General features: G+C 41.0%; 1 protein-coding gene across 1 annotated transcript in view; it reads left to right on the top strand.

Moving 5' to 3' along the window:
* The window catches only part of LOC121289009 (xenotropic and polytropic retrovirus receptor 1 homolog), a 355,844-nt gene extending 348,618 nt beyond the window's left edge, over positions 1-7,226 (top strand). The window contains exon 15 of the mRNA XM_041207881.1: positions 3,704-7,226. Coding sequence (XP_041063815.1) covers positions 3,704-3,764 — 61 coding nt within the window. The 3' untranslated portion in view covers positions 3,765-7,226. The remainder of the gene's footprint in view (positions 1-3,703) is intronic.
* Positions 7,227-14,041: the final 6,815 nt, after the last annotated feature.

The following is a 14,041-nucleotide window of genomic DNA, read 5'->3' as shown; positions in this document are numbered from 1 at the left end:
CTCTCCTAAATACTCCCTTCAAAGCTCAAGGACTTCTTTGTCACTAAGATTGAGACCATCTGATCAGCTGCCCCTGCCTCTTCCTTCCATTCCCTTAGCCCACGAAGCCAAACTTTCTCTCCTAAGGATCTGCCCCTCTCCTAGCCCTGAACTTGCATCCTTCTTTAATTTCTCTCCTATCTCTGCTCATATCCTTTCCAAGCTCACCTCCTGCTCCCTCAATCCTATTCCCTATCTGCGCTCCTCTGGCCTCTTGAGCATGCTCCATTTTAGTTGTTCCACCATTGGTGGCCATGCCTTTAGCTGCAAAGGCTGTAGGCAACGGAATTCCTTTCCTATACCTCTCCACCTTTCTTTCCTCCTTAAACCCTACCTTCTTGACCAAGCTTTTGGTCATTTGACCTCGTATCTCTTCATGCGCCTTGCATCAAATTGTTTTGTAATGCCCCTGTGATGCACCTTGGCATGTATGTTTTATCCATTTAAAGGACGATATAAATTTAAGCTACTGTTCTCTTGATTGCACCTTTCCTCCCCTTAAGTGCTTTGAGACATGAAATACGCTATTTAAATTTCAAAACATCATATTTCATAAGTACATATTGGCTGTGAAGTGCTTTGGATGAGGATGTGAAAGACACGATATAAATGTGAGTTCTTTCTTTAGTCATTTGCTTTACTGAGAGAGCATACTGACACCATATGACGGGAATCTGCACTGCAGCAGTAGTTCTGCTGATCTTTTTGTCTAGCATTTTTACAGGATTTATTCAGAGGTATCTTACCAAACAGCTTGATGTGCTCATTTTTGGGCTGAGAAACTTCTTGAAGTTCTCTTTTTATTTATTGTTTTAAAAAAACAAAATTGTATGTTGAAAGTACTAGTTTAATACTTTTCTGGGAAGTGTAATCCTGACTATGGAATGCATGGATTCTAGTGTGTGCATAGTACCGGCAATAAGAAATCTAAAGTTCACAGCACTCCAAGATTAGGGAAGGGAAAATAGATAGAATTCCCCACTGTTGATTGCTATTCAGTGATTCCTCCTACAAAGTGTGGGGATTTGTGAACAACATGAGAGATCATGATTAGTGATGCCATTGCAGTGAAATATCCTGCCAATTGTCGAAGTTTGCCCTCTTGACTTTGACCTACTATGTTTCCTGTCAGTTTACGTGCTTCTGCTAGGATTGCTGCTATCTGGGCTCACTTTGGGTGAACAAGGAGCTGGCATTCTCAGAAAGGCAATGGCAATGAAAAGGGAAAGCAGGTCCCTTAATGAAACCATTTGTTTTGATTACTGTTATCTCGGTGAATGAGAACCCTCCAGGCACAGAAATGCTCCTTACCAAATGGGCTCCTTATCTAATATGTGGAACTGTAAATTATGATATCTCTGCAAGACTTAAGGCTGAAATAAGAACCTGAAACACTGTTGGTCCACAGGTAGTTTTAACATACTGCTGGATGTATATTCACTGTCTCAACTCAGAAGAAGAGAATTTCCCATTGTGCCCAGTTCAAATTGACTGATCTGAAAACCAAAACAATCTAGTAATCAAATCACTTTCCTCGCCCCCTTAAAACCCTGTAAATAGTCTGAAATTGCCCTGCTCATATGTGCTCGGCTGGTGTATCTTGTATTCTCCAAAATATCCCATCAGTACCTCTCGCATGTTGTACTTGCCCATTTGGAACAATGGTAGACTATTTAGCCCCTGGAGCCTGTTCCATCATCCGAGTCGCCCAGGGGGTGTCAAACTCTATATGCATGGCAGACCTGATTTGATATTCTAGCACTCAGCGTGGGTCACATTCAGTAAGAGCTATTGGACACACCAGGGATAGAAATAGGTATGCAATCCGTCTTTGGGGGAAGAACATGTGTGGAGAAGGAAGAGTGCTCTTCCCAGCTGCACCACCCTGCTGCCAACCCATACTCCACCCTCCTGTGTCTCATTCCTCCATTTATTGGAGCTTATGATACTCCCTGAACTCAGTGAGAATCTTTGGCCGCTTTCCCCTTGTTCCTCACACTTTCACCTACCGGTAGAAACAACCTTTCGCTATTTACTCTTTGTAAGATCCACAGGTTTCACTAGTTGTACAAAGCTGTTAGAAGCAACACCCAGGCGGGCATAAGAAATAGAAGTAGACCATTTGGCTCTTCGAGCCTGCTCTGCCATTCGACAGCTGATCTATCTCAACTCCCACTCCCTGTGCTATCCCCATATCTCTTAATTCTCTTAGTATACAAAAACCTAATGATCGCTGTCTTGTACATACACAACGACTGAGCATCCGTAGCTCCCTGGGGTAGAGAATTCCAACGATCCACAATCCTCATCTCAGTCTTAAATGGCTGATCCTTAGTCTGAGACAGTGACCCCCTATTTCTGTACTTCTAGCCAGGGGAAACATCCTCTCAGTGTCTACACTGTCAAGCTCTAAGAATTTTACATGTTTCAATGAGATCACCTCACATCTTCTAAACTCCAGAGCATTTAGGCTAATTTCACAACACCTTAAGTACAGCATGCTGCAGGATGCAACTGTATTTCAAGCCATATGTTTGACACCCCTGTGTTAGGTCATGGCTGATCTGTACTTCATCCCCATTTACCTACTTTTGCTCTATAATCCTTAATAGCCTAACTTAACGGAAATCTGTTTATTTCAGTCTTCTAAATTTTAATTGAATCCCAGCATCCACAGTCATACTGGGGGACAGAGTTCTAGATTTTCACTGCTTTGTGTGATAAAGTACTTCCTGCTTTCAATCCTGATAGCCTGACACAAATTCTAAGTCTGTGCCCTTCCCCATCAGAAAAAATAGATTCTCTGCATCTACTTTTAACATTTTAAGCACCTTGACTGCATAGCCTGGTGTATTTAACTTCACAAACGAGTAGATTTTCTATGGGCAAAGGCACTGAAGGGCAGTTGAGTTCATTGAACCCATGGCAAAAGTCAAGCCAAAGCTGTAAACAAAGCACTGGGGTTCATGACTAGAGAAATAGAAATCAAGAGCTGAGGTGTTATGTTAAATTAATATATAGAACTTAGGCACATTTGGGAATACTGTGCACAGATATGGTCTTCCCTAATATGAAAAAGGATACAGAGATATTGGAAAGGATGCAAAAAAGATTTGTAAGAATGATACGAGAACTGGAAATAAATAACTATCAGGAAAGACTCAACAGGGAGGGTCTTTTTTTTTCTTTAGGAAGTGACCTGATAGAGATCATAAAATTATGAAGGCTTTTGACAGGGTAGATATAAGAAGATGTTTTCACTTATGAGGAAGTTCAAAATTAAGGGTGATTAAATGTAAGATGGTCACTAATAAATCCAGTAAAGAATTCAGGATAAACTTACTTACCCAGAGAGTGGTTAGAATGTAGAACACATTACCACATGGAGTAGTTGAATCAAGTAGAATGCATTTAAGGGGAAGTTAGCTAAGTACATGAGGGATAGAAGGATATACTGACAGGGTGAGATGAAAAGCGGAGACTCCTGTGAAGCAAAAACTCTGGCATAGACCAGGTGGGCTGAACGGCCTGTTTCTATGCTGTAAATTTTCTGTAATTCTGTGAGAATGCAGAACGTTCAGGAGAGCAGGGTGTGGGTAGGCAGGTGATTTGATTTTAAACTGTGAATCCTGGCTGTTAATTCTTACCTGTTTCTCACCCCCAGAGTGAGGCCCCGGGACGCAGCCGTGTTAATCGAAGACACAGATGATGAAGCGTACACATGAAAATCAGCACCGAGCAATCACTGTCCTTCACACGTTCCAGTTCTACCAGGCACTGAACACAATCTGCCACCATGTGTGGCAACAGACTCTATTCCATTTTTTCCCCTTTGTTTTAATATATTAATTTAAACCAATTTATAAAAAAAAGGGTTGTAAAGAACAATTTTACAACCGACAACAAAACATATCCACAAGGATCGAATCAAACAGAACAAACTCTGTGCTGGAAGATACCAGTTTTCTTTTTGTTTTGTCTTGTTTTTTTTTCTTCTCTCTCAGGCTCAGTATAGCTAGGGCTGGTTTAAGCTGGTTTAAACTGGTTTCTTCAAGTCTTTCTGACCAGCTCATGGCCCTGGTTGCACTTGCAGGGAAAGTGCACTTAATTGTACTTCCTACGTGAAGTTATGGTGTTTTAAAAAAATCATTTTGATATGCATTTGTTCTGTTCCAATCGTAAATGTTCATATTATTTATGAAAGAAACTTGTGTCCTGTATGTTGATGCAGATGTTAGTGTCAATGTTTGTTGAACTTTATTTTTTGTGTTTCGGTCTTGCAAGAAAGCAAAGAGTCTTTATGAAGAGCACTTCAAAGCTTTCTAGGTGGATGTTCCTGCAGAGCTGTCAAACACAGAAGTCCTGCATCCAACACAGACCTACCAGGCTATATTCCACTGGCACAAGTTACATATGACAGGCTGGATTAACAAAAAAAACTTTACAAGTGCCACAAAATATGTTTGTATTCTTTATAAATCATATCTACAGCCTGTGGTATCAAGGACTGTTACAAAGAAATGACTTTTCATTTCAAATTCTTCTATCAGTGAAACTTTACAATTTACACATCCCAGAAACTATATAGAAATTTCATAGGAAATTCCAAATGAATAATCTGTTAATTTTTTTTGGCCAAAGTTTGAATGTCAAATAATGGATTCCCTCAGCACATCAACTTAATCCACCATTTAATCCGTTAAACTTGCCTTTCATTTCCTTGTATCACTCCTAGATCCTGTTGCTGTCTTGCTACATGCCCAGCCTGTCATAGCGGGTAGAATATTGATTGGTGAGGTAGAAAGTTTTCCGGCAACGGTGCGTTCAGGGAGCAATCAGTGCCATCGTTCCAAGAGCTGCCCTTCCTCCCCATTCTCCGGAGGTAGTGCCACACTGAGTTTCTCCAGTAATTTAGGCTCATGGCAGTGTAAGTGACACTTAGACTCATGGGCGGATGTTTCAGTGGAGCCACCTTAAGATCCAGTTCATTCGGCCAACAACAAGATCAGTGGAAGGATTTTAATGCAGTGGGTTGTTTCAAAGGGACATTCATGGTTGGCTGCACACTTCAGGATTTAGAATTCACTGTAAATGTATGTCACTGTGAAAGTTAGTAATAGTGAAGTTGGGAATTGCTCATCAATCGCTCTTGTCATGTTCTGAATTCATTCCATCTACCTGATCTTAACAGGGATTTTTGTTTTTTAATGTAGTTGATTTAGCTGGATTGGGACATTCAGAAAGTACCTTCTAATAATGACTGTCTTCTGACATAGTCTTAAGAGGGCTCCATTGTAACAAAGAACTCGTGATTCTGGGCATACAAAAAGGAGATCAAGGTAAGTGCAGGCCTGGGCAAGGACATTAAGTCTCACTCTGTGTTGGAGAACTTTATGTCTCGTGGCTGAGCCTGGTTAAACAGTGGTTTACAATTTCCTGCAGATGTCAAATGGATGGGTGAAGACTTCAGTGTAAAGGAGCTCTGAGTTTGGCTCGCTTGGATGCAGGACTACCTTCACAATAGAGTATAACTTAGCACTATCACTTAGAACTGGAAGTTGAAGCAAATGCGTGAGCATTGGATATGATCAAGTTTTTGGTGAATGAATCATTCATAGACAAGATAATGGCTTAAAAAAACACTTTACAAATCTCTCTCACTGGCACAAATTCACAATATTCACTCATATTTTGTTTTGCAGCAGTAGCTTGTTTTATACAGAATTTCACATTCCTGTTGCTTTCTGTTAATAAAATGTACGGAAAATGGATGCGATTCAGTCATATTGTAATGCCTACAGAGGAAGAGGGAGAAAAGGGACACAAGGTAGCTAGGCCAAATGTGAACTTCTCTGAGTGTGGTAGCTCAAGAAACCTGATTCGGGCAGTTCCACAGTACAAGCATTGGTAGCCTCCTTTTATATTATGGGACCACTCCCAGTGAATGCACTTCCATAATAGAATGAGTTCCTGTTATTGTTGAATCTGACCTTTTTATATTGTGGGGCAGACTCAATAACAAGGGGACAACTGCCCAAACAAAGCAGGTGGCCAGTCATGTTGGTGATTCTGGCTTCGCTTGAATGTTGGACAAAGCTTCGTATTGCCCAGCAACAGGGCAAGTGAGGGCTGAAAAGTTGTAGGCAGTGTAAGTTCCTGTAAGAGATGAGAAGGGGCGGAGATAGAAGGGAACCCAAGTTACTTTGAGAAAGCTAGCCAGGGAAATATGGATGGGTGCTTGCATTGTTTATGATACCTTGTTAGGCAAATGCAGTATGCATTGTGACCAACATCAGAGTTGAGGTTTGATGAAGCAATACAAGAGTTAATTCAGAATTAATGCAGTGTGCACTATTTGATCTTGTAGTTTGGGCTCAATCCAATGTCATAGCCTAATTATGAATGAGACTCAACACAAACCTAAATGTAAAAACAAAAAGTGAACATCAAGTCCAGGTGGCCAAATATCTTTTGGGGAACCATTTTATATTTTTTCTTTGATAATTTTAATCCGGGGGTCAATTTGCTAAATTGAAAAGTGGCACAAAATAATTAGCTTTCATTAAAATTTCTGAACATACATTGTTTTATTCTGTTCTGAATTGGGGCTAGAGTTTGCTGATTTTCTGACAGTTCATTCTACATGGTATACCCTTCCCCTCTCCCTCTACTCCACAGGTACAAATAAAAGCCAGTCCGCCTTTGCAGAGGCCAGCTGAAAAACCTAGCTCTGTGGGTAGCATAACTGTATTGGTGCAGGTAATAATGAAGAGCATAGAAATACTGTTGATGTTTGAGCAGGTACTCAAACACTTGCCTCGTCCCTTTTCTTACTTGGTTAGCTCCTCACAGAGACATAATCCTGGATTGAGGGACTTGGGGCACTCTACTGCCTGCTCTGCACAGCACCCAGAACCTAAACTCATCTCTTTGCTTGTAGGAAGATTTCATTGTTGGAAGCTTTGAACAAGGAGACCAAGCGTAGGATCAGTCCTTCTTTTGTTGTTAATGTACGAAGGCATGGAACTCTTCAGGGATGGCAGTACTTATATTTTATACATTTGAAGTGGATGATGCCACAGTGTTGCTTGAAGTCACCATGCTCAGTGTACTTATTTTGTTGTGTATAGAGAACTGGAGAACCCAAGATGGTTCATTAAACTTTAATAAAGTGAGAATCAAATCCATGAACATTGGCGATTCCCATTCTTGGACAGTGCAAATAGAGATAATCCTCTAGAACTGTACAATTCTAAAACATACACCCCCTCTGTAACCAGTGACTGGCCTATTCTAAAACACGGGTTATAGAGGGCTGTATTACAGCCCTCTATAACCAGTGACTGGTGCATTGTAAAATACACAGCCCTCTATAACCAATGATTGACCCATTGTAAAACACAGCCCCCTATAACCAATGGCTAGCCCATTCTAAAACACACAGCCCTCTAAAACCAATGACTGGCCCATTGTAAAACACACAGCTCTGTAACCAGTGACTGACACATTCTAAAACACACAGCCCTCTATAACCATAGACTGGCCCATTGTCATAGAGGTCGACAGCACAGAAAAAGGCCCTTCAGCCCATCAAGTCTGCGCTGGTCAAACAAGTACCTAACTCTTCTAATCCCATTTTCCAGCACTAGGCCCATGGCCGTGTATGCCATGGCATCGCAAGTGCACATCCAAATACTTCTTAAATGTTATGAGGGTTTCTGCCTCTACCACCCTTTCAGGCAATGAGTTCCAGATTCCCACCACTCTCTGGGTGAAAAAATTCTTCCTCACATCCCCTCTAAACCTCCTGCCCCTTATCTCAACATTGTAAAAAACACAACCGTCTATAACCAATGACCTGGTCCATTGTAAAGCAGTCACAGCTTTCTGTTTGTATATTGTTAGATTGACTCACTGGTGTTGACTATTCTTTTGGTAGCTGTGCTCTATTTCATCGTGGTGAAATGTGTCACTAATAATTAACGGCCCCTTTACAAGCAGCTAACCAATGTTGGTTTTGAGAGCCTCTTCTTGGTCAGAAGATTGCTCCTGTGAGTCCATGGACTGCCTCTCACCAACTATTATCCCACAGTCAGTATATCATATTCCTGATCAGCCAAGAGAATGGTCACTATCAATTAAGCCACTTGCTGGAAAAGTCTACTCTAGGGAAAGTGTCATTGTGTTTGACAGTTCTAAGAACTAAGAACAGTTCTTAAGCTGTGAAATTACTTGGAGGTTTATGACTCTGTTGACTGCCAAACCTCCTTGATTTTTAACTGCAATATGGCAGGTTTAGAGCACAGGCAGAGGGAACCTCAAGGCTGTGACATCATCACTAGAAGGTAGGTCTCTCCAATTTAAAGTTGTCTCATTTTTTGAAAAAAATCACCATTCTTTTCTCTCTCTTTGGTTTGACACCCATTGGTTCCACAGTTGGGCCAGGCTTAATCAACACCACATACTCCACACCCACCACACCCCACAGTGCCCCTCCCCCACCAACACCACCCCCACCCACCACCACCACCACCTACCCCCACCCCCCGCCAAAAAAAAAAATTCATCAGCCAGTCCTGGAGTGTGACTAGCAACAGAAGCAAGAGATGCCTGGCTTGACTTGACCTCTGAATCCCTGTGAGAAGTGCAATATCAGTACCAATCATCACACTTCCCTGCTGAAGGGCCTGAGAACACAGGACCTCACTGTGACTGAAACTAAGAGTGCAAACAGTGTACTTGTCCAACAATTTTGGCCTGCTGCAGGAAAGGAATTCTCCTTTTCTCTGCTGGCATCAGAGTAGCGGAGAAGCACAGGCATCAACTGTCTGCAATTGAAATCATTCCAAAGCACCCAACAGTGTCAAATGACCTTGGGAAGATAGAAATTTAAAGCCAAAACCTTAATGAGCACACAGTGCAAAGATGTAATCTGTCCAATACAGTTAATTTAACAGGGATCCTCACAGTCATTGTTTTCAGTTGGTAAAGTGCCAATCTGTCTAATAACCTAATCCAAAAGGTAACTCTTTTTAAAAAAAAAAGTAATGAGTGGTTGAGCTATTGGTTATCTTATACGAAATAAATGAAAGTGGATGTTATTGTGAAAGCAAGGTCTGAGTTAGGGTTTTTGGGGACGTGCGTTCCCACTCTTAGCCCCAAAGATACACCTTTGTTAATCTTTTACAGGACATCCACAATGAGCATTTTCAAGCTAATACTGTTTGGTCTATGAAAGATTAAGCTCACCTATATGGCAACCTCCTGAGCAGTCAGCTTGTCCTAATTCACCTACACAGTAATTAATACATCCTCAATACCAGTTATGGGGGAAAAAACTAACGCAGTTATAACCAATTTGAAAACCCAAATGGCAGAAAACTCAGAGACAAAGCTCAGCTTTATAACTTGTGCAGTCGTGCTGATCACTCCCAATTGGTGCTGCTCCATTCTGTGATTCATTTGCCCAGTTCTTAGTAGGCTTGTTTTCAGAAAGTCTGCCAAGAAAGCCCCTACTCCTTCCCCACAAATGCCCCTTCACCTTAATAGCAAGCACCACATTCTCAGACTAAAGGGATGTGCCCTGCATTTCAAACACTGATGCTGCCAAGCCAGCTTCTGGGAGGTGTGCAATCTGGGTACTGACCCATTGTCCCTCCAGAGTAGATACTGGCCTCAATACAACATCACTTCTGCTCTTGTTCCCCAGCCCTGGATTGTGGAGTGAAGAGCAGAAACATGAATTTTACTGGGCTCTGCAAAGTAGCATTAGAATCTAGCTGCCTTGTGCAGATGCCCCAGGCTACTGGACCTTTTTAACCTTAAGGGTGCTCACTCACTGATAGCTGGACCATTTATGTTGCATTAAATCATTGTCTCAGGAGTTGAGCCAGTTCTCAAAAACTGCACAAAAAAGTTACTAATAAAACAGCAAGTCTCATCTGTAAATATTCTGAAGCTGGCTTTAGTTCCAATAGTAGTCTTGGGTTTTCATGCTGCTATATTGTGCCACACAGATGACTAAAGACAAGCCTCGCAAAGAGCATGGTCAGTGATTTTTCCAATAATGACCCATATATTCACCTCTAGCGACATTGCTGCTCTCTATTGGCAGTTATAGGGATGCCTGACTTTCGCCTTTATTCTTTGTCACCTATGCTCGAAACATTGCTTTCGCTTCACCAGATGCAAATGTCCTAAAGAAAGTCTGCTTTTTCTGTGTCTTGTCTGTTGACGAAAAAATTGTGGAACTTTGGTTGTCAAGTTAGGATAATTTTTGGTTGTAGCTGTCGCTTGCACTAGAGTCATATGTTCCTAGACTGCACCAATGTAGCAGTATCTCATAATTATTATTCTCCCTTCAAATCTGTTGCCTTTATCTTTAAGAATTTCCCATCAACAAAGAAACATTCATCCAAATTCATCAAAGGTACATGCAGCTATACTGTGATGGGACAACTGTAGCTACCAGCAGCACTGTAACCTGAGGGGACAGCTGATGCCCCTGTGTTTTTTTTTCTCTCTCTAATTTATATTTATTTAAAAAGTAGTACTTAGAATCCTTGAGCACAAAATGAACAGAAGAATAAGAGAGCTGTGTTATCATTTCACATCTGGGCTCTAAATATACACCTGTATGTTAATAAAAGAAAAAAGGTGGGCACACTGAGAAGAAAGAGGACACCTCAACCAGATTATTACTGATTCCAAGTCCACAGCCCAGAGGCACCCACAGTCTAGTTTTAGACTGGTGCAGAAGGTTTGGGAATTGGAAGGAGGGGGTGCCCTTTGAAGGTTGGAATTAACTCACCTCATTAGTTTGTGCCTCGCCTACACCTCACCTATACTGCTGACACCGGTTTCAAAATTTGCAAGTGGGCCTAGTTGCATCCTCTATATAGCAACTTCATAAAAGAGAATTGGGAGGGAAGAGGGCACATCCTCACAATGGACATATCAAAAATGGCTGCTGGTGTGTTTGCTTTACCTTCTCTTTCTGAATCACTTCCTTTGCCTCATCCCACTATGTAATTACAGCTGTTATTTTCCTAAATGCCTGATCTTTGCCTTCCTGCCCATTTCCTCACCACCTCAAACAAAATTAAACCCTAGCCATCTTATATTGATGGCACTGTGTACATGCACGCGCACACACACACACACACAAACACACACACACACACACACACACACACACATACGTGCCTTGGTCTAGTATTCAGGTTAATGCACAAATCAGTATTGGATATGGTTAAAACCCGCACTGTAAAAAGACCCAGTTTGGGATGTTATTCTTGTAGCTTTCCTAGTACAGGCTTGTTTTAAGTGTTTTTTAAAAGAGAGAATGATCCTGCAAAGTTCTTTGAGTTGTAACTGGTGCTTCATAGAAATATTTCCACATGTTTTTGCTTATTTGTAATATTTTCTATTAGGTTGCAAGATTCCTCAGTGCATAGCCTGACATTGCTCTGGTTTAGTTCAGAGGCTTTGTGGAATATGTCTCTATAGATCTGACTCATGTTCATAGGAGCTAAAAGTGCCAATGACAGCAAAGGTCAGCAAACCAAACCACGCTGTCATCATTTTGGTCATTTCATTTCTGATATCCACATCTTAATGGAGACTTTAAAAAGTAATATAGTCATCCTTCTACCTTATAATTTAGTATCACACCCTTGAGCCACCATCTGAGCTGATTACTCATTGCTTACAATCCTAGGGGTCAAAATGAGTGGCCACAGTGTTTAATGAGTAAAATGCTACAAGGCTGACATCTTTGTGCTATTCTCAAAATGGTGGAGGGTGTCACATGACAAGTAAAAGTTGATAACTCTGAGTTTCAGTAATAAAATGTCAAGAAAAGATGATCATCAGTTGGGACATGGTGACCTAATTAGTAAATTTTCACTAAATCGGGTTAGATGGTGATCTTTCAGGAACTTATTGCTATATTAATACACAAACATTGATGATGTAAATATTTATCAATGCTCAGCAAAATGAGTCCTTTTCCTACATTATAGTACTGACTACACTTCAAATCTGCTTCATTGGCTCTAAGCCACTTTGGGATCTCCTGTGGATGTGAATGGCCCTGTACGAATACGTGACTTTCATTTTTTAATACCTACCATGGTTTTTTTGTGTTCAAGTTTCGAGCAGTTCTGCATCACATATTTAGTAAAAGCCTCAAAACACTCTGCTCATATGTCCCTGTATACCAATATCTGATTGCCTTCTACTATGAGGTTGATCACTCTGGTGGTCAGAATTAGTCACTCCAAATACCCACTATTTCCCCCCCCCACACACACACTAAAATATATCTACTTAAAAATACCTCACTTTATCCAACTACAGACTCATTTAGGGAGAGTTTGCCTGAATTTCGACATAGGTTTTACCAAAGTGCATGGAACTCTACTTGGACAGCGGGCCCTTTTCTTCAGATGATTTAATAGGGGTAGAGTTCCTACTGCAAACTGCAGCTGGTGGGTTTACCCATCACAGCATCTGCTATCATACATCATGTAGAATATTCTCACCACATTAATTTCATTGTCTCCTTCCCTTCCTGGACCTTCTAACTCCTAACACATTAATAATTCACATGGGATTAAATGGCAAGGGTTACTGTGATCATGTTGAAGGAGGGTAGGAGGTGAAGCCAAGCATTATAGGGATATGACCCTTTTTTAACGCACAGTCTCCATTTGCTGATCCGTAACTTTTCTAAAAAATCTGTAACAACATTTAGTAACCTTGCAGATACAAAGCTGAAATACTTTCAAATGTGTATGGTTGTAGCAGTGGGTAGAATCATTAAGCAAAGATACAAGTTCAATTAAAGGATAACTCCAAGGGCTGGGATGGTGGAGGATGGGGAGCCTGTTAATTCTGTTAGTGTTCTTTATTATGTCATTTCAGATCTGGGTCAGTTTGCTCCTCTTTCTCTGCACACAATTTCAAAAGTAGCTCTTCACTGTGGGTTGAAATATCAAGCATTCCTCTTGGCACTCACAGTCAGCCCCTGTGATCTAATCCCGGGTGTCCACCTCACACAATTACAAGCTTCCCCAGAACAAAATTCAGAGCCCAGATGATGAATAGATTATTATACAAAACACGCAGCAGTGCATTTCAGTGCTTTTTAACAAATATATATATACTTGTGTCCTTGGCTATTTCATCTGTTTTTTGAAGGACACTATTCCACGTTTGACATGTACAGTAGCTTTTCCCTGCCAGCAGTACTGTTAATAGTATGATGCTTATGAGTCCTGTTAATTGAACAAAGTGAATATGGAATGTGATTCGTCCTATATTGGTGCTCTCTTTTCCTACTCCCCTCACTATTGCTGACTAGTTGCTTGCAATTCCATAATGTAAGAGCAAAGCTTGCCATGCGGTCTTTGTAGTCTGTGGCGTGCCCTGTTGATGATGCACATTGTGATAATTGATGTCTGTGGAAGATAGATGGTGAATAGATTTCTGTGGTTTAAGTGTTGATCTCGGAGAAGGATGCATTTTCTCTACCTTCCTTTAATAGAATAGTTTGTAAAAATGGTGATTGGTTTCTCTGCACTATATTCTGATGGTTTCTGGTGATCTTGAGTTGTATTTTTGTACACACCACAATCCTGGCATTGTTGGTTTTATAAACCAGTTTGTTTGATTTTTTTTTAGTGGGGAACATTTGAAATGTACAACTCCTTCCTCTTTTTTTTCTTCCCTGCCTTTCTTTATGCAAATATTATCTTGATGTGATTGTACTATAAAATGTACCAAGTTTATAAAGCACCTAAATTTGGTCTTGCTTTGGTACCAATGTCAAGCCCTAGTTGTAGCTGACTTGTAAACATGCCAACACCTACACCAGTTGGGGTTAACCCAGTAATACCTCTTCAACCAATTCCCCATCACTGGCTGTCTGTTTCTGTGTTGGCTTTCCTTAGAAACAGGGGAAAGCAGATCCAGGAAGGGCTACTGCTCCTCTTTGCTC

This window comes from Carcharodon carcharias, chromosome 16 (assembly GCF_017639515.1).
Source record: "Carcharodon carcharias isolate sCarCar2 chromosome 16, sCarCar2.pri, whole genome shotgun sequence".
NCBI lineage: Eukaryota > Metazoa > Chordata > Chondrichthyes > Lamniformes > Lamnidae > Carcharodon > Carcharodon carcharias.
The sequence above is the reverse complement of the archived record's forward strand: the minus strand, read 5'-3'. Positions and strand labels throughout refer to the sequence as shown.